The sequence below is a fragment of the Sus scrofa genome, chromosome 14 (genome assembly GCF_000003025.6).
Source record: "Sus scrofa isolate TJ Tabasco breed Duroc chromosome 14, Sscrofa11.1, whole genome shotgun sequence".
Taxonomy (NCBI): Eukaryota; Metazoa; Chordata; class Mammalia; order Artiodactyla; family Suidae; genus Sus; species Sus scrofa.
Window position 1 is genome coordinate 30,520,044 of NC_010456.5, and position 27,237 is coordinate 30,547,280.

General features: G+C 49.6%; 2 protein-coding genes across 9 annotated transcripts; both read right to left on the reverse strand.

Annotated features, from left to right (window-relative positions):
- On the reverse strand, positions 32-4,232 carry B3GNT4 (UDP-GlcNAc:betaGal beta-1,3-N-acetylglucosaminyltransferase 4). 6 transcript variants are annotated; one of them, XM_021072984.1, is made up of 3 exons: positions 3,205-3,770; positions 2,489-2,623; positions 32-1,251 (listed from the first exon to the last, which is right to left on the reverse strand). In XM_021072984.1, the coding sequence occupies exon 3, from the start codon at positions 1,241-1,243 to the stop codon at positions 173-175; it is 1,071 nt and encodes a 356-aa protein (XP_020928643.1). In that variant the 5' UTR covers positions 1,244-1,251; positions 2,489-2,623; positions 3,205-3,770; the 3' UTR covers positions 32-172. The 6 variants fall into 6 exon arrangements, with proteins under 6 accessions (XP_020928643.1, XP_020928642.1, XP_020928646.1 ...); XM_021072983.1 differs by lacking the exons at positions 2,489-2,623; positions 3,205-3,770 and adding an exon at positions 4,070-4,232; XM_021072987.1 differs by lacking the exons at positions 2,489-2,623; positions 3,205-3,770 and adding an exon at positions 3,778-3,938.
- Positions 32-26,648, reverse strand: LRRC43 (leucine rich repeat containing 43). Of its 3 annotated transcripts, none has more exons than XM_013981331.2 (14): positions 25,588-26,644; positions 24,233-24,493; positions 23,356-23,466; positions 21,578-21,717; positions 18,460-18,698; positions 17,619-17,806; positions 16,777-17,009; positions 16,355-16,496; positions 16,028-16,198; positions 15,754-15,942; positions 15,351-15,387; positions 15,167-15,214; positions 4,070-4,310; positions 32-1,251 (listed from the first exon to the last, which is right to left on the reverse strand). In XM_013981331.2, exons 1-13 carry the CDS (start codon positions 25,747-25,749, stop codon positions 4,189-4,191), a joined length of 2,043 nt encoding a protein of 680 aa, XP_013836785.1. In that variant the 5' UTR covers positions 25,750-26,644; the 3' UTR covers positions 32-1,251; positions 4,070-4,188. The 3 variants fall into 3 exon arrangements, with proteins under 3 accessions (XP_013836785.1, XP_020928639.1, XP_020928638.1); XM_021072980.1 differs by lacking the exon at positions 25,588-26,644 and adding an exon at positions 24,851-25,571; XM_021072979.1 differs by lacking the exon at positions 32-1,251 and having other exon boundaries at positions 4,218-4,310; positions 15,183-15,214; positions 25,588-26,648.

Consider the following 27,237-nt stretch of genomic DNA (forward strand, 5'->3'; position numbering starts at 1 on the left):
GCCCATTTAACATGTGCTGGTACAAGTTAGCTGGGTTTCAGCGTTTTAATCAAAATTAGCAAGGTTTGGGAGGGGGTTACAAAAATGAAGTCAGCATTTCCTGTAGACCATCAAGGGCCAAGTTTCAAGGTTCTCAATTTCTCCTTGTGATTGGAAAATTAAGTCCACTCACTCAACCCACCCCTCGAAGCTGGGACAAGGGGGCTGCTGCACACTTGAGCCCCTCATCTGTCACCAGTGCCCACATGGTCCACATCTCCAGGGGTCTGAGGCGGTGTACCAAAAGAAGCCCTCTGTACAGGCAGGGGTCCAGAGGGTCCAGCGGCCGCTGTATTCCAAATGTTTTGAAGCCGGCATGGTGCGTGGGGCTCACCCCCAGCTTTCTCAGGCACATCCCCACAAAGACATCATCAATGGGAAAGAGTTCGGCCTCTTCCACGGCTGCTTGGAGGCGCTGCACAGTGGCTCTGGACATGACGTACCCTCCGCCCCCAGCATAGGGTGGGTAATAGTTGGCCCTATACATGGTAGGAGGGATGAAATATTTGACGTTGGTGTTCCTGTTGGGTGGAGCCTGGCGGATGACATCTCCCACTAGGAGGTCCTGGGCTGGGTCCCAGCCATCCAGGAATTCTAGGACATTGGGGACATGGACAAAGACATCATCATCTCCCTTTAGCATGAAATGGGCCTGGGGACAGGCAGCTGCCACCCAGCGCTGCAGGTGTAGCTCCTTGAGTGTCAGGTTGAAGAAGTCCTCAGCAAAGTCCCACTGTAGGATGTCATCAAACTCCCGACTCTCGTAGGCCAGCAGCTGGGCTGGGGGTGTGGGTCCTGCCACTCCTAGGAGGAATACCAGCTTCAGCTGCCGGCCCTTAGCCCAGCTTCCTGCACGGCCCCATGTGTTGCGGATGGCTGCACGCTGTTCCACATGGCCAGGCTGTGACTTGATGGCCAGGAGCAAAAAGGTGTCCTCAGTACAGCCTGAAGGCGCCAGCAAGATGGAAAAGTTGCGGCAGTGGCGATAGGTCAGGAAGAGGCGGTGACGGTTAGGCAGGAACAGGAAGGAATTAGCCACTGTGTGGTTGGGTGGACACGAGCTGTGCCGGGGCCCTGAGGGAGCCCAGAAGGGCTGTCTCACCACAGGCCCCCTCGCTGGCTGGGCATCTCTCTTCAGGAAGAACAGACAGCTGAGCAGTACCACGAGGCTGTATAGGACCAGCCAGCCCACCCTGCGGAACATGGCAGGTCCTGCGAGGAGAGAGCTGATGAGTGAGCCAGCCCCCACCACCCATCACCCCGCCCTGCCCCGCCCCAAGAGCAAGTTACCAACATGTGACAGCTAATTCCTTTTTGTTTATTCTTTTCACATGTCCCTTTCCCAGATGACACCTGCTATGCCAGCCCTTGTTTCCCTTCTGCTGTCATTAGAGGGCTCCTGAGTCAACTTTTTTTTCTAAAAGGACTTGTAGTCACTTTAAAACTGAGGCACCACAGCCGTTTTCAGCATTTCCTAAGAAACCCAAGTACCTAATGAGCTTTAGTGAAAATGGCACAGGTTATTTCGAAAAAAGTCTTGAGTCTTGGTGGCAGGCCCTGTGTTTTGTGCCTTAGAGATGACAGCCCCTGGCACTGCCCTTAGGGAGTTTGCTCCAATCACTGCAGTGCAGCAGCAGGTGGCTGTGGCCACCACAGCACACATCCTTCACCTCTGCCTGAAGTAGCCTGGGTTTCCTGGGGAGGAATGGGGCTTTAGGAAAAAAAACACATACAGGAAGAGCAGGAAAGCAAGTAGGAAAGCTGGAGACTTGTACCGGGATGGCTCCCCTGCCACCTATGGAGCCCTGGTTTTCTCTGAGCAATCCAAAAGAGAAGGCTGAGAAAGGATAACTCGGCACAGTAACCTGCCAAAGGTCCACAGTAGCAAAGGCAGGCCTTCATCACTTCCTCTTTACCTCCCCTGCTGTGTCCTGATGCAGCTGCCATCACTTTCATCCAGTCTTCATGCCCCATTAACCTCATCCCGTCTGTTCCTTCTGCCACTACTGCAAAAGCATCTCTTATAGCTGCCAGGGATGCAGGCCAGACAGGCAGAGTCACAGCCCTCACAAAGAGACCAGAATGCCAGGTAGCACTTCAGAGAGTGCTGAGAAGAAGTTAAAGCAGTGTAATGGAACACGGTAACCGGGAAGGCCATTTTAGCCTCTGGTAGTTGAGAACACCTGGGCAAGAACTGAATGGAATGAGGAACCAAACTGCATTAAAGATCTGGGAGACAGTGTTCTGGGCATCAGAAATAGTTAAGTATAGAGCTCCTGAAGAAGGAGGTGTGTAGTGTGGCTGGAGTGTAAAGAGCAAGGAGGAACGTGGTAGGTGGTGAATCACGAACAATAGCCTGAGGAAGGTCACCTGCAGGGACCACGGTGAGGGGTTTGGGAAAGAACTCTGTAAGCACCAGAGATTTAGCAGAGGCAGCAGAAGAATTTACATTGTTTGGAGGGTCACTGCTGCTGCTGCTGCTGCTGCTTAGATAATGGATGGTGGAAGGGCAAGTATGGAAACAGGAGACCAGCCAGCAAACTTGCATCAGTCAGGACGCGAGCACAGCTGAGACTGCTGGTGGCTGTGGAGGATGTAAGAACCATTGGGTTTCAGGTGTGAAAAATTACTTCCAGGTGTGTGAGGCACCCAGCAGGAGTTGGGAGGTGGGTCAGTGGTGCTGTTTACTGAGAAGGATGTAAAGCCAGTGGTTTGGTCTTTTTTGCTTTTTAGGGCCGCAGGTTCTGCATATTGGAAGTTCCCAGGATAGGGGTCAAATTGGAACTGCAGCTGCTGGCCTACACCACAGCCACAGCAACGGAGAATCCAAGCTGTGTCTGCGACCTACATCGCAGTTCATGGCAACCCAAGATCTTTAACCCACTGAGGGAGGCCAGGGATGAAACCGCGCGTCCTCATGGATACTAGTCAGATTCGTTCCGCTGAGCCACGATGGCAATTCCAGTGGTTTGGTTTTGACTTGGGCCTCTCAGGGGCCAAATAGGCACGCTGTGGACCCTTTACCCACAGAGTTCCCCAGGCTCGCATCCAGCGCTCTCCCCCCACGTCCCTCCACTGTGGGAATGAACCCGCAACTCCCAACCGCAGTGACGGGGGCCATTCATCTCCTCCCCACTCCACACACCTGTGAATCCAGTTCAGTACCTGCTAAAGCCTCCCTCTGCACTGCGAGCCGCCAAGCCTAGTCCTTAAACTGCAGGGGCTTAAGCGAGCACACGCCCCCCTTCAAGTGGGTGCTGAGCTCCAAGGTTCTGACATTGTCTCTAGGGTGACAGCTGCCTCGGGTCCTCCTCACAGGTCTCGGTGACCCATCACGCTCCAATGAGGGAAAGGGTCGAGAGCTGGTACATCTCCACTCGCGCGTGTCTAAGGGGCTGTTGTAGGGTCCCCAGAACCCCGCGGCGGACACCCCTCCTGGCCTGAGCACAGGGAGCTGCGCTGCCCGGTGGAGTCCAGCGCAAGGGCCCAGGTTGGCCCCGTCTACAAGCCCTGGCTCCGGCCGCCCAGCGGAGCGAAAGAAGCGGAGAGGCAGCAGGAGCCCACCTGGCCCCAACAGTCCACTGGGGGCCGGTGACCGCTCCCGCAGTGAGTGCGACCACGACGCCAGCGCGGCCAAGTCTGCGCCTCCCAGGCGAGGTCTTGGCGCCCCTCAGACCCTCCCAGCAGCTGGGTTCCAGGCGCCCCAAGCCAGACACCACTCATCCCTCGCGGACCTACCTGAGCCCTGACGCCGAGTCGACACCGACCAGGAGCTCGCTCCGCTGGGCTCTGACCTGGGGCAGGGCCGGGCCGTAGCCCTAGAGCGCTGGCCACACCCCCCCGCCACCCCCCACCCCCCGCAGCCCGCCTCTCCAGCTTTGGAGGCCAGGCTTGGGGCGGGGCCTCTGGAGGGGCGGGCCCGGGGCCGCAGCAGGTGCCCTCACTCAGCTCCCGGCGAACCAGCCGGCGGAGGGGACCCGTTCTACCGAGGTCGCCACCTGCTCTCCCCCGCCAGCTCCCCGCTCCTTACCACCAGCTCCCAGTCCCGGCCACGCCCCCAGCGCCCCCAGCCAGCACCCGCTTCCCAGGACGCGCCACCGAGGCGGACAGAAGCGGAGCTGCGGAGTCGGAACAGCCTTTAATCCCGCGCTACAGAAGCGTCCGGAGCGCCTCCTCTGTCGAACGGCACTGGATCAACTGGATCTGGACCTCCACCGTCAGGGCGTCGGGGACGTAGTCACCGTCGTTCACTGTAACCGCAGATTTTAGCTCTGAAAAAATAAATGTGAATCTGGAGCGATAAGCGGGCTGGCAGTGCCCGGCTTCCCCAGACCGGCTCATTCCACATCCCCCAAGCGCAAATCTGACCCCGGTCCCAAGGCAAACAGGGTTTTGGAATCAGAATCCGCCCTTGGGTCTTAACTGTAATGAGGAATAATATTAAATTACATCTTATTAGAGCATTTAACAAGTCTGAGTTACAAGCAGAACTAGCTGCTTTTCCTTGGAACACCTGTTAACTTGAACACTGACAAACCGGTTATTTCGACGTGAATATTTGGCAAATGTTTTCTAAAAAACAAAAAAAAAAAAAAAAAAAAGAAAGAAGCAAGCCTTGCACTTGAGGGAAAAGAACTGAAAGGATTTTGATGAACACATAGCATTTGAAATTTTAAGTAGAAATTAGAATTTTGGAACACTGTATCAGCCACAATCAACTTAGTTTTCCAAACTCAAGACTTTTCTAATGATGAGAGTGATAATAAGGAACATATGTGACTGGAAGTTCGCTTGTGGCACAGTGGGATAAGGATCTGGTGTTGCCACATCCCTGGCCTGGGAATGTCGACATGATGCAGATGGGGCCAAAAAAAAAAAAATTATTTTTGGATAAAACTGTATAAACAGATGAAAGATCTGCGTAATTCAGTATGTTACAATAACAATAAACAGGTGTGCATGAGTAAGACAGCAGTTCAAAATGCAATGTAAAAAAGAAAAAAAGGAGTTCCTGTCGTGGCGAAGCGCAGCGGAAACGAATCCAACTAGGAACCATGAGGTTTCGGGTTCCATCCCTGGCCTCACTCAGTGGGTTAAAGATCTGGCGTTGCCATGAGCTGTGGTGTAGGTCGCAGACGCGGCTCGGATCCCGTGTTGCTGTGGCTCTGGTGTAGGCCGGTGACTATAGCTCCAATTCGACCCCTAGCCTGGGAACCTCCATATGCAGCGGGTGCAGCCCTAGAAAATACAAAAGAAAAAAGAAAAAAATATTTCCCTTTTTTCCAGTTACATGTCCATGAGAGGATGGTTTTCTTCAAATACTTCAACTATAGCAACACATTAGAGACTGACTGCAGAAGCAGCTATGCAAATGCAACTGTCTTCAGTCAAGCTAGACATTAAAGAGATCTGCAAAAATGCTTTTTTTTTTTTTTAAATTTTAAAGCCCTTTTACCCCCCAGGGCCCAATCACAAATCTCATGTCCATATTTGTATGTGTCATGAATTCCAGCAATGTGAGTCCTTTGTTCTTTTTCAAAGTTTTGTCTATTCTAGGTCCATGAAATCAGCAAGCTGATTCTCACCCCCCCCAAAAAAAATTGCTCCAGGATTATGACTGAGATTTTGTTGAATCTGTAGATCAATTTGAAGAAAACCAACATCTTAACAATATTGAATCTCCTGATCTATGTACATAGTACTCTCTCCACCTACTTAGGTCTCCGATTTCTCTTAGCAACATTTTATAGTTTTCAGTATATAGAACTTCTACATCTTTATCAGATTTGTGGCAATTTTATACTTTTCAATCCTACTGTAAATGGTATTGTCTTAAAATTTTAATTTCTGATTATTCATTGCTAGTATATGGAAACAGTTTTGCATACCAACCCTATAGTCTTCAACCCTAGTAACTCACCTATTGGTTTGAGAAGCTTTTCTAATTTTTTTTTTTTGGTCTTTTTTTTTTTTTGCCATTTCTTGGGCCACTCCTGCAGCAAATGGAGATTCCCAGGCTAGGGGTCAAATCGGAGCCGTAGCTGCCGGCCTACGCCAGAACCACAGCAACGCAGGATCCGAGCCGCGTCTGCGACCTACACCACAGCTCACGGCAACGCCGGATCTTTTAACCCGCTGAGCAAGGCCAGGGATCGAACCCGCAACCCCATGGTTCCTAGTCGGATTCGCTAACCACTGAGCCACGACGGGAATTCCCAGCTTTTCTAATTTAAGCACTAAAATTCTTTAAGCTATAAAATTATTTCCAAATATTGCTTGTTATATTTTACTAATTTTGATATTTTGTGTTTTTATTTCCATTCGGTTAAAAATGCTTCTTAATTTCCCTTTTGATTTCTTTGACCCATGGGTTTAGAAGTGTGTTAGTTTCTAAAAATTTGGGGATTTTAAACAATTTTAATTTTTATTAATTATATAAGTATAGTTGATTTGCAACATTCCTTCAATTTCCCCTGAACAGCAAAGTGACCCAGTCACACACATATACACAATTTTTTTCCCTAAAGGTGGTGGCTTTTTCTTTTTCTGCTGTTCTATGGCATATGGAGTTCTTGGGCCAGAGATCAGATTCAAGCTGCAGTTGCAACCTACGTGGCATAGGCAATGCAGGATCCTTTAACCCACTGTGCCATGCCATGATGGGCTGGGGTTGAACCGGTGTCCTGGCACTGCAGTGACACAGCTGATCCTGTTGCACCACAGCAAGAACTCCTAAAAATTGGGGGATTTGGGAAATATTTTTCTGTTACTGATGTCTAGTTTAATTCCTCTGTGGTCAGAGGATACTTTATATGATCTGAATTCTTTTAAACTTATTGAGACTTATTTTATGGCCCAGGTTATGGAATATCTCAGTTCCGCATGCACTTAAAGAATGTGTGTGGGCTGTTGGTGGGAAGTGTTGGTATAACCATCATGGAAGACATTAGGGAGATTCCTGAAAAAACTAAAAATGGAGTTGCCATGTTATCCAGCAATTCCACTCCAGAGCATATATATGGACAAAACTATAATTCAAAAAGATACACACACCCCTATGTTCACCGCAGCACTATTTACAATAGCCAAGACAAGGAAATAACCTAAATGTCCATCAACAGATGAATGGATAAAGATGATATGGTACACGTATATACAATGGAATACTACTCAGCCATTAAAAAGAATGAAATAGGAGTTCCCGTCGTGGTGCAGAGGTTAATGAATCCGACTAGGAACCATGAGGTTGCGGATTCTGTCCCTGCCCTTGCTCAGTGGGTTAAGGATCCGGCGTTGCCGTGAGCTGTAGTGTAGGCTGCAGACGCGGTTCGGATCCAGCGTTGCTGTGGCTCTGGTGTAGGCTGGCGGCTACAGCTCCGATTAGACCCCTAGCCTGGGAACCTCCATATGCCTCGGGAGCGGCCCAAAGAAATAACAAAAAGCCAAAAAAAAAAAAAAAAAAAGAATGAAATAATGCCATTAGCAGCAACATGGATGCAACTAGAGATTATCATACTAGGTAAAGTAAGTCAGAAAGTAAGTCAGAAAGACAAATACCATATGATATCACTTCTAAGTGGAATCTAAAATATGACACAAACGAACCTATCTACAAAATAGAAACAGACTTTCAGACATAGAGAACAGATTTATGGTTACCAAAGGGGAAAGGGGGTGGAGGAGGGATAAATTAGTAGTTAAGGACTAGCAGATACAAACTACTATATACAAAATAACAAGGTGCTACTGCATTGCACAGGGAACTATATTCAATATCCTGTGATAAACCATAACAGAAAAGAATATAAAAAGGAATGTAAGCGTTCTCTTGTGGCACAGCAGGTTAAGGATCTTGTGTTGTCACAGTAGCAGCAGCTGCTACAGCATGGGTTTGATCCCAGACCTGGGAACTTCCACATCTCATGGGCATGGCCTAAAAAATGTGAATCATTTTGCCGTACAGCAGAAATTAACACAACATTGTAAATCAACTACACTTCAATTTTTTATTAAAAAAAATTTTTTAAATTATTTTTAGGGCCGCACCCATGGCATATGGAGGGTCCCAGGCTAGGGGTCCAATTAGAGATCTAGCCACCGGCCTATGCCACAGCCACAGCCATGCTGGATTCTAGCCGCATCTGTGACCTACACCACAGCTCACGGCAGCGCTGGATCCTTAACCCACTGAGCAAGGCCAGGGATCGAACCCAAGTCGTCATGGATACTAGTTGGGTTCATTAACTGCTGGGCTATGACAGGAACTCCTATACTTCATACTTCAATTTTTTTAAAATGTATCTCATTGGATAGAGTTCTCTATAGGATTCAGTTAGCTCAAGTTCATTGGCTACGTGATTCAAGTCTTCTACAACCTTATTTTCTGTCTACTTGTTCTATCAATTACTTACTTGTGTTGAAATCTCTGAATGTAATTTCGGATTTGTCTATTTCTCCTTGTACTTCTATAAGTTTGCATTTTGAAGCTCAATTATTAGGTGCTTATATGCTTAGAATTGTTACATCCATCCGACGAACTGACTCTTTTATTGTGACATTACCATTTTTACCCCTAGTAATAGTGTTTGCTATGAAATCTACTTTGATACTAAACCAACTACTCCCATTTTCTTCTGATTAGTGTTAGTGTGAATATCTTTTTCCATCCATTTATTTCTAATATTTTTGTAATTTTATATTTAAAGAGGGTTACTGGTAGGCAACATACTTTTTTATTCAATCTGAATCATCTCTACCTTTTAACTGGATGCTTAGATCATTTATATTTAACATGACTGTTAATATAATTGGGTTTAATTCTATCATCTTGTTGTTTTCTATTTGTCTCGTGTTCTTTGTTTCTTCTTATTTCCAACTTTATATTAACTGAATATTTTTACGAAACCTATTTTCTCTCCTTTGTTGGCTAATTAGCTTTGTTGTCCCATTTTATTTTATTTTATTTATTGAAGTATAGTTGTGTTGTGTTGTTTAGAGTTTAAAATAAACCTTTGCTTATTTTACTTTATCTAAACTTATTGCTTAGACTTTAAAATAAATAACTTATCAGTCTAGCTACAAGCAATAGTAAACCATTTCATATATAGTGTAAGAACCTTACAATGACATGCTTCCATTTCTCTCATTACTCCCACCCTTAGCCTTTGTGCTACTGTTAACATACAATTTACTTCTCTATATAAGCATCATGATATAGTTATTTTTCGCATTAAACAATTAACTATCATTTAAATATATTTAAGTAAAAAGTCTTTGTATTCACCCATAGTTACCTTTCCAGTGCTCTTGATTTCTTCGTGCAGATCCAGGTTTTCATCTGATTTTTTTTTTTTAATGGCCACATCTTCAGCATGTGGAAATTCCCAGGCCAGGGATTGAATCTGAGCTGTAACTCCAATCTGTGCTGCAGCTGCAGCCATGCTGGATCCTTTAACCACTGCACTGGGCCAGGAATTGAACCTGCACCTCTGCAATAACCAAGCCACTGCAGTTGGATTCTTAATCTACTATGTCACAGCGGGGAGTCCTGACATTATTTTTTCCTTTAATATTTCTTGTAATACAGGCACACTGGTGATACACTGAGCATTTGTAGCTCTGGAAAAGTGTTAATTTCATCTTTTTTTTATAATTTTTTTTTATTTTCCCACTGTACAGCAAGGGGGTCAGGTTATCCTTACATGTATACATTACATTTTTCCCCCACCCTTTCTTCTGTTGCAACATGAGTAGACAAAGTTCTCAATGCTATTCAGCAGGATCTCCTTGTAAATCTATTCTAAGTTGTGTCTGATAAGCCCAAACTCCCGATCCCTCCCGCTCCCTCCCCCTCCCATCAGGCAGCCACGAGTCTCTTCTCCAAGTCTATGATTTTCTTTTCTGAAGAGATGTTCATTGGTGCTGGATATTAGATTCCAGTTATAAGTGATATCACATGGTATTTGTCTTTGTCTTTCTGGCTCATTTCACTCAGTATGAGATTCTCTAGTTCCATCCATGTTGCTGCAAATGGCATTATGTCATTCTTTTTTATGGCTGAGTAGTATTCCATTGTGTATATATACCACATCTTCCGAATCCAATCCTCTGTCAATGGACATTTGGGTTGTTTCCATGTCCTGGCTATTGTGAATAGTGCTGCTATGAACATGCAGGTGCATGTGTCTCTTTTAAGTAGAGCTTTGTCCGGAGAGATGCCCAAGAGTGGGATTGCAGGGTCATATGGAAGTTCTATGTATAGATTTCTAAGGTATCTCCAAACTGTTCTCCATAGTGGCTGTACCAGTTTACATTCCCACCAACAGTGCAGGAGGGTTCCCTTTTCTCCACAGCCCCTCCAGCACTTGTTATTTGTGGATTTATTAATGATGGCCATTCTGACTGGTGTGAGGTGATATCTCATGGTAGTTTTGATTTGCATTTCTCTTACAAGGCCGGCGGACCCCCGCCCCGCGCCGCCCCTCGCGGGGAGACCACGGGACGGGACGCCGGGGGCCTCCCACTTATTCTACACCTCTCATGTCTCTTCACCGTGCCAGACTAGAGTCAAGCTCAACAGGGTCTTCTTTCCCCGCTGATTCCGCCAAGCCCGTTCCCTTGGCTGTGGTTTCGCTGGATAGTAGGTAGGGACAGTGGGAATCTCGTTCATCCATTCATGCGTGTCACTAATTAGATGACGAGGCATTTGGCTACCTTAAGAGAGTCATATAGTTACTCCCGCCATTTACCTGCGCTTCATTGAATTTCTTCACTTTGACATTCAGAGCACTGGGCAGAAATCACATCGCGTCAACACCCGCCGCAGGCCTTCGTGTCATCTTTGTTTTTGAAAGATATTTTTGTTGGGTAAAGACATTTAAGTTGATAGTTACTTTTCTTTAAGTGTTTGAGACGTCCTCTGTTCTTCCACTCTCCCCTAGTTTGCATTTCTTTTCCGAGGATAAATCTGGTGTCATCTTTATCTTTGCTTCTCTGTATGGAATGTCATTTTTTTCCCTCTGATCTGCTTTAAATTTTTCTCTTTATGGAGTTCCCGTCGTGGCGCAGTGGTTAACGAATCCGACTAGGAACCATGAGGTTGCGGGTTCGGTCCCTGCCCTTGCTCAGTGGGTTAACGATCCGGCGTTGCCGTGAGCTGTGGTGTAGGTTGCAGACGCAGCTCGGATCCTGCGTTGCTGTGGCTCTGGCATAGGCGGGTTGCTACAGCTCTGATTCAACCCCTAGCCTGGGAACCTCCATATGCCGCAGGAGCGGCCCAAGAAATAGCAACAACAACAACAACAAAAGACAAAAAAAAAAAAATTTTTTTTTCTCTTTATCACTGATTTTAAGCAAGCCTCCTGTTATCTACCTTGGCTTAATTTTCTCCATGTTTCCTGGGTTTAGGATTCATTGAAGTGTCTGGATCTCTTTATGGTTTCCAACTAATTTAGAAATGTTTCAGCAATTATTTTCTCAGATAGTCTTTCAGCTCTCCTCACTCCTTTGGGGGCTCCAACTCCATGGACATTATTTCCTTGGAATTTTCCTAAAATTCTCTGACACTCTGTTCATTTTTCTTCCAGCCATTTTTCTGAGTTTAGTTCTGGATAGTTTCTACTGCTTCAAGTTTACTAATCTTTTCTTCTGTCTTGTCTAATCTGCCATTAATCCCACTGAGTGTATTTTTCAAATGACATTATAGTTTCTATCTCTAAAAGTTTGATTTATCTCCCATGCTACTATATAACGTGGTCAGTCTTTCCTCTGGCTTCTTGAAGATATGGAATACAAGAATAATAACTGCTTTGATATTCTTGTCTATGAATTCTATCATATACATCATTTCTGAGTCCATTATGATTAAAAACTTCTCATTACATACTGAATTTTCTTGCTTTTTTGCATGCCTGGAAATGTTTTAAGAATGGAAGACATTGCAAACTTTACCTTTCGTGCTGGCTATTTTTGTATTCCTGTCAGTAGCCTTGAGCTTTGTTTCAGGACACAGTTAAGTTTGATCCTTGCAGGTCCTGCTTTCCCTTCCCGCTCAAAGTCTGTAGTGTTCCCCAGGGCGCTGTGCTCAATCTTTCTCTATTCTCTGTCAACATACGCTTATGTATTTTCATGGCTTTAGACCCCACCTATATAAGTCATTCATTCATTCATTCAATGCTTATTGAAGGCCTACTATGTGCCTACTATCTGGGGGCTGGGGACTATGTGACTTTATTTTTTTGACCACATCCATAGTACACAGAAGTTTCTGGGCCAGGGATCAAACCCTCGTCACAGCAGTAACCAGAGCCACAGCAGTGATAATGCTGGATCCTTAGTTCATTGTGCCACCAAAGAACTCCTGTGTGACTTCAAATAACACAGGCATAGGCCTTGCCCCCTGCGACTTACAGTGTAGTGGACAGGATAAAAATCAAGCAATTACACAGATTCACATCTAGGTAATTAGCATTGCGATAAGTGCTGTAGAGGAAATCACAGGATGCTGTGAGGAAGACAAAGGACCTAGACTAATCCAGAGGGTCAACTTCCCTGAAGAGGGGTCACTGAAGTGGAGATGACCCATGAAGCAGCAGCTGAGTGAACAGGGTGGGAAGTGCCAAATAAGTACCCTGGGGAGACCTCTCAGGGCCTTGCAGGCCATGGACACGTGGATTTTGTGACGTGGCCAGCAGGAAGTCCTGGAACGATTTCCAGCAGGGCAGCGGCTCAACCAGACTTGCAAATAAGATGGCCTTGGGGACTGATGGAGAGCGTGGTTGGCTGGGAGGAGGGGGTGCAGGAAGGCAGCAACTACCACCATCTGGGTGAAGAGCAGGGTGGTCTGACTGGTGTGGAGTCAGGAGATGAGGACAGAGAAGAGGAGTGGATACTGCAGCACTGGCAATAGTGGGAAGGTGAGGGGCAGGCTTCCTGGATGCACTGCATGCTTCAACTTCACATCCCAAAACTGAGCTCATCTCCCCCAGCCCCAAGCAGCTCCTCGCCCTCTGTTCCCATTCACAGACCCCGGGCAGAAGACCCTCCTGCTCCCAGAGGGGTCACAGGGTCTGCAAGTCCCATCTCCCTCGCAGCTCTCAGCTCCATCTCCTCCACACCACCCCCGCCACCAAGTCCTAAGTCCAGGCTCTTACACCATTTCTTGCCTTATCCCCTTTTTCTTTCTTCTTCTTCTTTTTTTTTTTTTTTTTTTTTTTTTTTGTCTTTTTGTCTTTTTAGGGCCGTACCCACGGCATATGGAGGTTCCCAGGCTAGGAGTCGAATCAGAGCTGCAGCCACCGACCTACACCACAGCCACAGCAATGCCATATCTGAGCCGTGTCTGTGACCTACACCACAGTTCACGGCAATGCTGGATCCTTAACCCACTGAGCGAGGCCGGGGATCAAACCCACAACCTCATGGTTCCTAGTCAGATTTGTGTCTGCTGCACCACGACAGAAACTCCTTTACCCTTTTTTTCCTAAGGTGAATTATTTCTCACCATGCTAAAATTTCCATATAGCTGAACATTTAAACCATTTGAAAATGTACAGTTCAGTATTTTTAGTGTGTTCACAATATTGTGCAACCATCATCTCTGTCTAGTTCCAGAACATTCTCATCACCCCAAAAGGACACCCCACACCATTAAGCAGTCACATGTGCTCCCCACCTCCCAATCACTAATCTACTTTCTGTTTCTATGGATTTGACTATTGTCGACATTTCATACATGTGGAATTATACGCTATGTGGGCTTTTTTTTTTTGTCTTTTTAGGGTCACACCTAAGGCATATGGAGGTTCCCAGGCTAGGGGTGGAATCAGAGCTACATCTGCTGGCCTACGCCACAGCCACAGCAACATGGGATCTGAGCCACATCTGCGACCTACACCAGAGCTCATGGCAATGCCAGATCCTTAACCCATTGAGTGAGGCCAGGAATTAAACTCGAGTCTGCATGGATACTTGTTGGATTGGTTACTGCTGAGCCACAACAGGAACTTCCCACTACGTGGTCTTTTGTGTCTAACTTCTTTTCCTTAGCATTGTGTTTTCAAGGTTCATCCAGAGTGTAGGATGTGTCAGTGCTTCCTTTCTTTTTGGGACTGAGATATACTCCATGGTATGGATGGGATCACATTTTGTTTATCCATTTATCCGCTGATGGCCACTAGGGCTATTTCCACTTCTTGGCTATTGTGACTAGTGCTGCTATGTATGATCTTGCCTTTATACTTTGGCAGTGGTCTCCCAGCTGGGCTCACTGTCTCCTGTCTCTCCCTTCAAGCCAGACAGTTCTAAAAATCGAATCTAGGAGTTCCCGTCCTGGTGCATTGGTTAACGAATCCGACTAGGAACCATGAGGTTGCGGGTTCGGTCCCTGCTCTTGCTCAGTGGGTTAACGATCCGGCGTTGCCGTGAGCGGTGGTGTAGGTCGCAGACGTGGCTCGGATCCCGCGTTGCTGTGGCTCTGGTGTAGGCCGGTGGCTACAGCTCCGATTCGACCCCTAGCCTGGGAACCTCCATATTCCGCGGGAGCGGCCCAAGAAATAGCAAAAAGACAAAATAAATAAATAAATAAATAAAAATCGAATCTAAAACTGACCTACTTCGATGGCTGCCACTGGCCATACAATAGTTCCAGGCTTCCCCATGGCAAATAAGGGCTAAGGTCTTGCACGGACAGGACCACCGCTGAGCCAGAAGGACGCTGGGCCCTTCCCAACCCTGAGTCTCCCCACCCCCTTGATCCTGGGCCCTAACCCAGAAAGCCTTTCCTGCCTGTGTCAAGACTGCAGCCCGCAGCTGTGTCTCAGGGCTGCTGGGAAGACACAGGGTTTGGTCCTCAGGGAGGACATGACCCTCCCACCAGCTGGAAGATCCCATTCTCCATCCTTCCGTCCCTTTGGTCCCCAGTCAGGCTGACCCTTCAGCAGGTCTTGCTATATTTGTGTGTTCCCCCTCCTCCAATTCCTTTGTTGAAATCCCCCCCCCCAAAGGTGATGCTATTAAGAGATGTGGCCTTTGGGAGGCGATTACGTCATGAAGGCGGAGGGAGACGCTCTCTCCTCCCACTGGGAGAGGAGAGCGGCCACGCGTTACGAACCGGTAAGAAGACGCCCACCTGATAGTGCTGGCACCTTGGTCTTGGTCTTCCTCGCCTCGAGAGCAGCTAGAAATAACAGAAAGTGTCCAGTTGTTCATAAGCCACCCAGGCTGTGGCATTTTATACCTTCATGAGCCACTAGGACTGGTCCTCGGTAACCACTCCCTCCCTGCGCTGCCCTGTTACCATCACCATCTCTTACCTTTTTTAGCCTTCTTACTCTTATTCTTCTTTGCATCCTGAGAGAAACAACCACAAAATAAGTTCCTCACTGGAGGGGGTGGAAGGAGGTGGGTGCAGGTTCCAGTGCCTTCTACTGGGTGTTCTCGACACCCCACCCCCACCCCGTGTCTCTCCTGGACCAGAAGGCAGGGCAGGGTCACCTGGGAAGGAGCTGCCCGACCTGCCCGCTTGACTGGCCCCTCGTACCCAAGCAGGCTGCCTGGCATGCAGGCCACTCTTGCTACGTGACCCCCTCCACTTGCCCCCACCCTCCAATGGTTCTGGGCCCCCCTCCCCCAGCTCGCCTCCCCCTCCCTCCCGCAGCCTGGCCAGCTCCCATCCCAGCCCTCGGCTTCCTTCCGAGGGCAGGGGCGCTGCTATACCCTGGCAGACGTCAGCTGGTCGGTCTCCAAAGTGCGGACCACCCCGAAGTTGCACACAGTGGACACGAAAGGCTCCCCCGCGAGCAGGGGCTCCAGGATCACCAGGCCGCTGCCCAGAACTCTCAGGATGGGCGGGTCCTGGCGCAGTTCCTTTGGAAGCTCTTTCTTCTTCTTGACACCCTTCGGCTCCTGTGGGGAGAGGGCCGGGGGGCGAGTGGGCGGAACGGGCAGGGGACCCCAGAGCACCTTCAGCTCCACCCCCTGGAGGGGGTACCTTGGCTGGTTCTTTCTCCTCCGCTCTGCCTGCCTTGTCTTTCACGTCTTTTCCCTTCTTGTCTTTCTCTTCTTTCTCCTTCTTCCCTTTCTTGTCCTTCTCCCCTTTTCCCTTCTTGGCCGGCAAGGGACTGTCAGGGGAAGGCGGCACGGATACAGGCCAGGAGAGAATCTAGAGAACAGAGGCCAGGTTGGGGCTAGCCCGGACCTTTCCGGAAAGGTGCCGAGACCCTGCCAACAAGGGAGCAGGGCTGCAGATCCCCGATAGAAGAGCAGGACAGAGAAGGGGGCGGGCAGTGTGTGAACCCTGAGAACTCCAGCCACCCACCTTCTCCTCCACGATGGTGACCGTGGTCCCGGACAGCAGGAAGGCCTTGAGCGGCACCAGGTCCTTGAGGGTGTGCTGCATCTCATAGCCACAGGGAATGACATCAGCCCAGGGCTTGCGGACTGTACTGAAGAGAACTGTCCTTGGGGAGGGAGATGGAGATATGGGGTCCATGGCCTGGGGGCAGTGCCAGGGACCAGGCTGAGAGGCCCTCTGAGATCTGCATGGGCGGCACAGAGGGTGACTGTGGGCCAGCACCACAGAAGGGTGGCCGGTTGGCCAAGAGAAAGCAGACCCTTAATGGGTATGTGGGGGGGGATGGGGGTGTGAAGTGTGGGGGCGGTCTGGGCCCATGCCACCCTGGTGTTTCTCCCCCCCCCCACCGCCCCCTGCCAGAAGGCTGGCTAGGTGTGCATCTTCACCCCGGGGAAGGGAGGAGCCGGGGGTCCAGATGCGGCCGCAGCTTGGCCAGCTCTTCTGCAGAGTCTGTGGAGCGCGGCAAGGGTGCTGATCCCCCAGAGGCCAGAGACTCTGCCAGCTCCCCCGACTGTGACAATGATTCAGGCCCAGACTCCACCGAGTCTTCAGTCTCTTCAATGACCTCTTCAAGAATGTCCTCGCCCAGCTGCTCGGTGCTGGGAGAAGGCCTGACGATCTGCCAGAGAAGAAAGGCAAACACAGGCAGGGCTGCCGCCCCAGAGCGCTTGCCTGACAGCAAGTAAGCTTGGTAGAAACAGGTGTCCAATTGGCTGGAGGGGCGGCACTGTCAACTCCACAGCACAGCGTGGACGTGGAGGCAGAAAGTTAAAAAACAAAAAACAAAAGACACCAGTCTGGTTTACTCTGAAAGTTCTATGTTAAGAGTAAAAATAGTAATAACTTTTGCACAAGATAGGGAACCCTTGCATTGTTCCTAGTTGGTGACATTGAGGGGAAGGGAGACGGGGCAGGGTGCGGGAGCTGGAGACCAGGGCTGAGAAGCCATCAGCCCAGCTGTGGAAGTCCCGGCTGCTCCCTTGGGAGGTCATTTGCTCCTATTTCAAGGGGGTCAAGGAGGGGCGAGCATGGTTGAGAATGGCTCCAGCTGCTAGAAAGGGCTCAGCAGAAGCCAGCCTCCTGCTCAGAGCAGGATATGAATTGGAAAGACCCACGTTAAGGGCTTTCCTAGATCCCCAAAGCCATTCTGCCTGCACAGGAGACCCTGAGGACCCCAGAGCAGAGCCCCCCCCCCACATGCTCAGGAACAGTAGGGGCGGGGATGCACCTCAGCCAGCACGCCACCGTAGTCATCTCCCTCGCCTTCCTCATCTTCCACAAAATCATAGGTTACATAATAGCTGTAAGTGATGAAAGGGCCTTGGGGCCCTGGTTCTGGGTCCAAGATTGAGGAGTCCAGAACCCCTCTGACGTTTCCAATAGTCACCACTAGCTGTGCCTCATGTGCCAGGAGATCTGCAGCGGGGAACGGGCAGGGGTGAGGAAGTGGCGGAGAGGGTGTGGGCAGACGGACAGTGAAGGAGGGAGGGCAGATGAGAAGGGCTCCTGCCTTCTTTCCTCCGAACCGGGCTGAGCCTCACTTTGCAGACTTGGGTTCAAATCCCAGCTCTGCCAAGCTCATCACACAGTGATTTGGGGGTACAAGACACCCCTCAAGCCTTGTTTTCGATCTGTACACTGGGAGTGGCAGTGGCTGCTTTAGAGGACAGTTTTGGATGGAGAATATGGTACCTTAGTGCCTGGTAGACAGTAGGTATAGCTTTTCTTATCGGTGTTTTGTCACCCAGACCTTGAGAAGGTGGTGATACAGCTTGTGGTATGAGCCACCAGGGGGTGATCTCAAGCCACCATGGACGTGAAGAAAGTGCTTTAGAGAATGTTTCCTGTTTGTCTAAGATGGGACGGTCCCCTCCGCCCTAACATTCCTGTCCCTAAATCTCAATTGCAAGGAAGAAAATCTCGGAGAGAAATCTGACCAAGAAAGTGAGCCACACCTGACCAGGGTCTGGGTCAGCCAGGGAGGGTGGGTGACGCAGACACCAGTGCACCCAACAGGGTGGTGGATGAGTGAGCAGGGCACCCCCCACCCCGCCCACCAGCGCCCTCACCCCCGCTGTGACCAAGCCCCCGGAACTGATGCTTCTCACTGGACGCCACGGTGATGTCGTCCAGCACGCAGAGTCCAGACAGGCTGTCGATGGTGAAGCCCCGGTAGTAGGGCACCAGGGCCAGCGGGTTCCCCTGCAGCACCAGCAGCCTCAGGTACTGCAGTGTCCTCAGGCTGGCCACCATGCTCTGCAGGTCTGTCAGGTCATTGAAGCCCAGGTCCAGGGAGACGAGGTTGGGCCTAAAAGGTGAGCAGGACCATCCAGGAGCTGAGAGGCCAGCTGAGAAAAGCAGAGGGGTCCTGCTGCTGTGCCTGCCCTGCCCAGCCTCCCCTGGCACCCTGCGTCCAGGACTCGAGAGGCCCAGAGCTGAGGGCAGGATGGGAGACTCTGCCCATCCTCCACTCATGCCTGAGCTGCCCTTGACCCAAGTTAGCCCCCTGCCGAGAAGGGCCTTCTGGTTGTCCCAGCTCCCTCTCTCCTCACGGTGGCACAGAAATGGCCTCACATCCCCACTCCACCCCACTATGCAGATCTCTTCTCGGTTAACCATCTGGCTATCTCCCATAGAACCTGATAGCGTGTTCTGCATCCAGAAAGTTCTCAGCAGAGATGGACAGACTGGTGAGGAAAGCAGAGGAGCAGTGGATGGGGGTAGGAGAGGCAGGGAAACAGGGGCCGGGCAGAGGGTATGGGCTTGAGGGGGTCTCAAAGCTGAAGGATGCACTCCGGAGCCAGACCCACACAGGACCAGAGGAAGCTGTTTGGTTCAGATCTTGGGACACGTGGGTGAAGAAGGGGCCGGTGAGGGCAGAGGAGGCACCTGGCATCCCGGCCTGGTGAGGAGGAAGGGGCAGGGGTGGCCTCCCTCCTGCACAAGCCAGCAAATCAATTTCAGCTCTGAGAACAGAGGGGGGAGAAACAAACAGAAAACCCCAGGGGCCACCTCATTCGCACAGTCTCTTCGTCACACGTCTCTCCACCCGGTGAGCTCAGGTACATCACGTCCCCCTTCCTCCCTCCGTTCATCCTGCCCGTGATGCTGGCCAGCCAGTCATGGAAAATACCCGAGAAGAACATTTCATGGGGACCAGCACACAGATTTTACGCAGTATCAGCCTCCTTCAAGAGAACTGGTAGAAACATCAGCAAAACTGATTTTCAAGAAGTGCAGCCTCCTTTTAACTTGACAACAGCGAAAAGACAGAGGTTTCACACACGTTTCTATGAAATCCACACTTAGCATTAAGCAGATTGTGTTATGGCAGGCATGTGTTCCGAATCAAAAATCAGAACCTCGGAGTTCCCGTCGTGGTGCAACAGAAACGAATCCGACTAGGAACCATGAGGTTTCAGGTTCAATCCCTGGCCTCGCTCAGTGGGTTAAGGATCTGGTGTTGCCGTGAGCTGTGGTGTAGGTCGAAGATGCGGCTCAGATCTGGCATTGCTGTGTTGTAGGCTGGCAGCTACACCTCCAATTAGACCCCTAGCCTGGGAACCTCCATATGCTGTGGGTGTGGCCCTAAAAAAAAAAAAAAAACTCAGAACCTCGTATGATCCAGCAATCCCACTCCTGGGCATATATCCAAATAGAACATTCATTCAAAATGATACATCCACCCCTATGTTCATCGCAGCACTATTCTCGATAGCCAAGACATGGAAACAACCTAAACATCCATCGACAGGTGAATGGATTAAAAGATGCAGTACATGTATACAATGGAATACTACTCAGCCATAAAAAACACAACTAATGCCATCTGCAGTAACATAAATAGAACTCGAGATTCTCACACTAAGTGAAGTAAGCCAGAAAGAAAAAGACAAATACCATATGATGCCACTTACATGTAGAATCTAAAATATGGCACAGAAGATCCTACCTACAAAACAGAAAGAGATCACGGCCAAGGAGAGCAGACTCATGGTTCCAGGGAGTAAGGGCGGCGGGGAGGGGATGGACGGGCAGTTTGGGGTTTTGGATGCAAACTGTTACGTTTGGAATGGATGGGCAACAGGGCCCTACTGTACAGCACAGGAAACTGTGTGTAATTGGGTCACTTTGCTCTACAACAGAACCTGATGACACACAGGAAATCAACTATACCTAAAAAAAAAAAAAAAATCAGAAACCCTTGGAACTCTGTCCATGGTACAAGTGTGAACTCAGCTGTCACAGAGAGTCCAAAGCCTGTGTTTCCTTCCTGTGTCACATGGCCTGACAACTGAGGTTAGTGGAAGAAAGGGATCTGGAATCCCACGAAGCCAAGACTGGGTAGAGGCAGCTTGGCCAAGAGTGGAAGAAAGAGGAGGAAGGAGGTAAGTGGGGTCAGAGAGACAGGCCTTCCATCCCCGGGCTACCTGGGCAACAGGGGAGTGATGTTGCCCTGTGCCCTGTGCCCCTGCCAGGCTGTGACGACAGGAACAGCAGTAAACCTGACTCCCTGGAAGTGCTGCCCAGGATGCAGAACCCCTGGTAGTTGTCCCAGCTGGTTCTAACAGCTGCCCTCCCCCCACCGCAGCCCTACGTCCTCCGATGGCCTCTCACGGGTGGTCTCTGAAGCCCTCAGACTCCTCAGATCCAGGGTTTCCCTCTCCCACTGCTCCCCCACCAAGGACACAGAGTCAAACCCAGAGTTATCTGTAGGGCAGCGGTTCTCAACTAGGGGTGCTTTCGCCACCGCCCCCTCCCCTGCCACACACATTTGGAGCTGCCTAGAGGCCTTTTGGTTGTCATAGCCGGTGTGGGGTGGGTGCTATTGGAAGCTGGTGGGTAGAGGCCAGGGATGCTGCTCAACTTCCTCCGGTGCCCAGCACCCCCCCAAACCCCCCATGAAGAACTCTCTGGCCCCAGCACCCACAGAAACCCTGAATCTAGAGCATGCCTGCAAAGCAAAGGTCCCACTCACTCCCACTCCCTCTCAGTGTCCTTCCCTGGGCTTCAGTGAGATTTTTGGTTCATTGGGTAGAGAAATAAATCCTAGGTTTGGCGTTGGCAGCAACCAAGAATTATGATACAAAAGAGTAAAGCAGGCTTCTCCAAGCCACCAGCGTAGGCCAGCCGAGATCCAAAGCTCAGTCCTGTCCTCCCTCTTTCCACATGGGGCTCCCAAGTTACCAGTGATCGCTGGTGACGTATAGGCTTTCCATGGGGCCCAGAAGCTTGTTGTGACCCAACCCCAAGTGCTGGAGCCCCGGGGGCGGGTGGGCACACAGACACTCCATGCTGGTCATCTTGTTGCCGTAGAGCTCCAGCACCTGCAGCACGGGCAGGAAGAGGGCCGTGAGCCTGGTCAACACAGAACCAACTGCCTGCCTCCTCCTGCCCTGGGCAGCTCAGCGAGGACTTCCCAAGGACTCATGCCGCATCTCCCTCGTCCATATGGATGCCTTTTTAAAAATCCAGAAAGAGGAGTTCCCACTGTGGCTCAGTGGGTTGGGAACCACAAAGATGCGGGTTCGATCCCTGGCCTTGCTTAGTGGGTTAAGGACCTGGCATTGCCATGAGCTGCAGTGTCGGTAGCAGGTGTAGCTCAGATATGGTGTTGTCGTGGTTGTGGTGTAGACTGGCAGCTGCAGCTCCAATTGGACCCCTAGCCCAGGAACTTTCACATGCCCCAAATGCAGCTGTAAAAAGAAAAGAAAAATAATAAACAAGGAAAGAGGTGTTCCCTTGTTGCTCAGTGGGTTAGAGACCTGGCAGTTGTCATTGCAGTGGCTTGGGTTACCTCAGCGGTGTGGGTTCAATCTCAGGCCTGGGAACTTCTGCATGCTGCAGGCGCAGCCAAAAAAAAATTCAGAAAGAAAATATTCCTGCAGCAGGTGTTGGAAAGTTTCTTTTCCTTTTATGAAGGAAACTTTAAAATCTGGAGCAACACAACATTGTAAATCAACTGTAGGCTAATAATTTTTTTTTTTTTAATTTGGAGCAGAGGTGATGTTGGAGATGGTGGGAGGGGACATGCGTAACATTTTGGCAACTTCTCAACCCATGAAAACATCTCTCTGGGAAAGCCAAAAGGAACCTGTGTGGAATAGGGAATATACCCAAAGATAACAGAGTTCTCATATTTCTCCTCCAAAGCCTCGCCTGTTTTTTCCTGAGCCCAGCACTGAGCCATATTTATGAGTTTCCTCTGCCATTAAATCCACTAGTTTTAGCATTTAATTTAAAATTAAGACCATTTTGGAGTTCCCATTGTGACTCAGTAGTAACGAACCCAGCTAGTATTCATGGATGTGGGTTTGATCCCTGGCCTTGCTCAGTGGGTTAGGGATCCAGAGTTGCTGCAAACTGCAGTATAGGTCACAGATGTAGCTCAGATCCTACGTCACTGCAGCTGTGGCATAGGCCAGAAGCTGTAGCTGCAGCTCGTGGCTCTGTGGGTTAAGGACCTGGCATTGTCACTACTGTGGCATGGGTTCGATCCCTGGCCAGAGAAATTCTGTATGTCATGGGCACAGCCAAAAAAAATAGGTATTAAAAAATTAAAAAGAGAATCCGTTTGAGCTGTATAGAACAGGGAACTATATCTAGCCACTTGTGATGCAACATGATGGAGGATAATATGAGAAAAAAATATGTATATATATGGATGACTGGGAAACTTTGCTGTACAGTAGAAATTGACAGAGCACTGTAAACCAACTATAACAGAAAAAATAAAAATAAAAAAAAAGAATCTGTTTGAGTCCCTGCCTTCACTTCTTTGGGGTGTGTACCTGGGAGTAGAATTGCTGGGTCATACAGAAATTCTATGTTGAATTTTTTGAGGAATCTGACCTACGCAAAAGCCTGGGGTTGGTCCTTGGCACGCAGTCATGATGGCCAAACCTTCTTGGGGTGGGGTTTGGAGCACTGGCTCCAAGACTGGAAATGGAAATGGGCTCCTTTACCTTGAGAGTTGGGGGCAGGTTGGCAGCATTGACCTCCTTGATCCGATTTGCACTCAGTATCAACTCTTCGAGCTTCACAAATTTCAGGAGGTCTTTGTCCACCAGGCTCACCTGGAAGGGAAGGAAAGAGAGTTCAGAGTTCCACTGGGTGAAGGAGCACTGGTACATCCATCTTTTGACCTCCCTGCGGCATATGGAATTCCTGGGCCAGGGATCAGATCTGAGCTGCAGTTGCGACCTACACCACAGCACCAGATCATTTAACCCACTGTGCTGGACTGGGTCAAACCTGCATCCTGGTGCTGCAGAGATGCTGCTGCCCATTCCTTTGTGCCACAGGGGGAACGTGAGTGTCCATCTTCGAGAGGGACCACCCTACACCCAAACCTCTCCCCGAGCCAGCACGCCTTGGCTGCATCCTTTTGCCAGAATCCAAGACTTGGCCATTGCAGTGGCCTCTCACCTCTCAACCCTCACCCTTCCCCTGAATATAGGTGTTATACAATTTCCAGCTCACTGTCCTGTGTCCCGTGTTGGACTGTGAGCTCCCGAGGGCAGGAGTCTCATTTTCTTCACTGTCCAGAGCCACAGCAAACCCCATGGTCTTAAGGAATCACTCTAGCGTACACTCAGCAGGGTCAGACCAGAAGCTTCAGGGGCCTGTCTGACTCCTCAATTGGCTTTGGATTCAAGGACATTAGGGGCCCTTCCTGGCTGGGGATCTCTGGGTGACAGACTGTGCCAGCTTGCCGGGACCGTTGGCCCTGTTCAGTGGACAAGGTGGTGAGATTAATTAGCAGGGGGCAGAGCTAGGTCTTACCACTGAATTCTGAAAAGGCAATAGCCCTGTACTCTGGTGTTCGCTCCCAGCACTTACCTGTTTGTCCACCACCCGGAGCGACCTAAAGTAGGTGTACAAGAAGCTGTCTTTGAACATCAGGGGATTCTGGATGGCCAGTTCTTTCAGAAAACGGTCCTCTGCACTTGAGTCTTCCAGCAGAGCCCAGGGTGAGTGGGGGCTTCGCACCAGGCCCAGCAGGGCCTCCACGGTCTCCTCCCCAGGGTTCACAGCCTCCTCCTCTCTGGGGATCAGCTCCCGCCATGCTCGCCAAGTTTGAGGAAGAAAGCGTGACTTATTCTGCAGGGGTGGAGGCAGAAAATTTCTCTGAGGCTCAGCTCCTCTCAAGGATTCAAAACTCTCAAAATAGAATACATTGTAAAACAGGACAATGAGGGATAGTTTAGAAGGTGGGGAGGGGCAGCGCAGAAGGCAATCTGTGGGATGGAATTCTTCAAGGAAAGGTTTCTGAGGAAGAGGTGGTAAAGGCTGAAAAGGTAAATTCAGAATCTTTAGATGACATAAGTGGAAGATGAAAGGATTTGGAGTTTACTTTCTCCCACCTTTTCCTCTATGAAACCCTAAAGCTCAGCACAATGTCGGGTACATAGTAGGAACGCAATCAGTGTTTGTTTTGGGAGGGTCTTAGCCACTCACCTGCAGCACACAGAAGGTTCCCAGGCCACCGACTGAACCCGAGCCACAGCAGTGACAATGTGGGATCGTTAACTGGCTGAGCCACCAAGGAACGCCTCAATGTTTGTTGACAAAACAAAAAATTCAGTTCCCTGATTGGGGTCTCAGTTTTCTAGGAGAATGGGAGTCAGCTGACAAGAGAACTGAGCTGATAAGGCTCAGTTTTCTCTTCCATGAGAACAGGAACCAGATGACAGTCCATGGGAACCAATGAGGACTCGATATTTCTTCGCACGCTTGAGAAGCCCTAGGTTCTAGATGTTATGCTTCTCTTGCACTTAGCGGGTGGCCTCTGGCCACACTGCAGCAGGGTCCTAACTGCAAACCTCGCTCTCAGGAGGATCTTTCACTCTAGGAGGAGCCTGGTGTCTTTAAGAGAGCCAGGGGCCTGCCCCAGATCAGCATAATGTGCTCAGGATGTCGTCCCAGGGAGGCGGGGTCCCTGCCCTCCACCCTGGAGCAGCGCCCACAGGTCCTTGTGGGACCCATTCCGTCCACCCCTGCGGTATCCCAGTTCGCACGGTCTATCACCATTCCCACGCGCCAGGTCAGGGCGTCCCCTTAACACCCAGATCCAGGCGTCTCCAAATTAGCCAAACTCTGGGCTGGAGGCCCCCTCAGCCAGACTGGCCGCTGGTCAGTCTCCTCCGTCCCCAGACCCCCGAGCGCCTCTTCCAGCCGCCCCTCCAGCTCCGTACCCAGCTGCCCGTGCCGCAGGGGAACTCCTGCAGACACAATCGCCGCAGGTGCTCGCGGACCGCAGCGCTCACTGCCCTGGACGCCTCCATACCCGCGCCGTAGCCGCGCCGGCCGGTTGCTCGGCAACCGCCGGCACGCGCACGCGCCAGGGCGGGACACATGCTCCCGCGGGCTGGGGGGCGCAGCTGCGCAGGCGCTCTTAGAACCCACTGCTTCACCTTGTGAGCGAACTTTTCCACGGTCGGGAATCAGAGACCTCACAGTCAGCCCCAGATGGTCTGGCTTAATAATACTCTTCTGAGCACAACTTGGGGCGTATAACTGTGGTGGCCCAGCAAGTATTGAGCACTTCCCAGATGCTAATCTGTTTCTATTTGTCCTCCCAAGCACCCTCAGAATAGAGTGTGTTAATTCTTAACCCCATTGACAGAACCGCGAAGGAGAAACCAGCCCAAGATCTAACAATATTAACACGCTAATCAGTGGATCCCAAGGGAGATCTCTTTAATCCCTGGGTCAGGGGTTTTCATCACTGTCCACCTATACAACTGGTTTAGCACCAAGGCCCCACTTGAGAGTGATCAAATCTCATTATCTCTCCCTCTTCAGGGAATCTAGCCCACTGCCGGCCAGCCACTCAGTAGGTCACTGGTTTGTGGAATTAATGGGTTAAGGTAGTTCTGGTTCCTATAATTTGGAAATGCAGCATATTGATTGAGATATAATTTACATAGCTAAAACTCGCCCATTAAAAGTATATAATTCTGTGGGTTTTAGTATATTCACAATGCCACTATATAGTGCTGATATTATTGTAATCTAATTGTCAGCATTTTTCTCATCCCAAAAGTAAACGCCCTATTCATTAGCAGCCAATTCCCCATCCCCCCATTTGCCTAGCCCCTGGCAACTACTAATATGCTTGCTTTCTCTGCATTTGCATCTTCTAGATATTTCATGTAAGTTGAATTACTCAGTATTTGTCCTTTTATGACGGCATCTTTCACAGCTTCATGTTTTCAAGGTTCATCTGTGTCGTAGACAGTTGGTACTTCGTTCCTTTTTATAATATTCTGCTATATGGGTAGAAGGTGTTTTGTTCATCCATTCATCGGTTGATGGACGTTTGAGTTGTTTCCATTTTTTGATGCTATGAACAATTGAGTACAAGTTTTGTGTGAACATATGTTTTCATTTCTCTTGGATAGAAACTTAGAAATGAAATTGCTGGGTCATATGGTAACTCTATGTTTAACATTTTGAGGAACTGCAAACAGTTTTACACAGAAGTTGCACAATTTTACATTTCTACCAGCAATATATGAGGGTTCCAGTTTTTTCAAATCCTCACCAACACCAATTATTATTATTATTATTGTCTTTTTGCCTTTTCTAGGGCTGCTCTCGAGGCACATGGAGGTTCCCAGGCCAGGGGTCCAATCGGAGCGGCAGCAGCTAGCCCATGCCAGAGCCACAGCAATGTGGGATCCGAGCCGCGTCAGCGACGCACACCACAGCCCAATGCAACGCCAGATCCCCAACCCATCTTAATAGATGTGAAGTAGTATCTTATGGTGACTTTTCTTATTTTTTTTATTTTTTGGCCATTCCTGCAGCATGTGGAAGTTCCTGAGCCAAGGACTGAACCT

Excerpts from the sequence above, each read along its gene's own strand:
- B3GNT4 (XM_021072982.1), bottom strand. The coding sequence starts at position 2,022 with ATGAGGTTAATGGGGCATGAAGACTGGATGAAAGTGATGGCAGCTGCA. Across the intron at positions 1,252-1,955 it reads ATCAGGACACAGCAGGGGAG|GACCTGCCATGTTCCGCAGG; the intron begins GTAAAGAGGAAG and ends CTCTCCTCGCAG.
- LRRC43 (XM_013981331.2), bottom strand. The coding sequence starts at position 25,749 with ATGTGTCCCGCCCTGGCGCGTGCGCGTGCCGGCGGTTGCCGAGCAACC. Across the intron at positions 24,494-25,587 it reads CCTGCGGCACGGGCAGCTGG|AATAAGTCACGCTTTCTTCC; the intron begins GTACGGAGCTGG and ends CCACCCCTGCAG. Across the intron at positions 23,467-24,232 it reads TCCGGGTGGTGGACAAACAG|GTGAGCCTGGTGGACAAAGA; the intron begins GTAAGTGCTGGG and ends CTTCCCTTCCAG.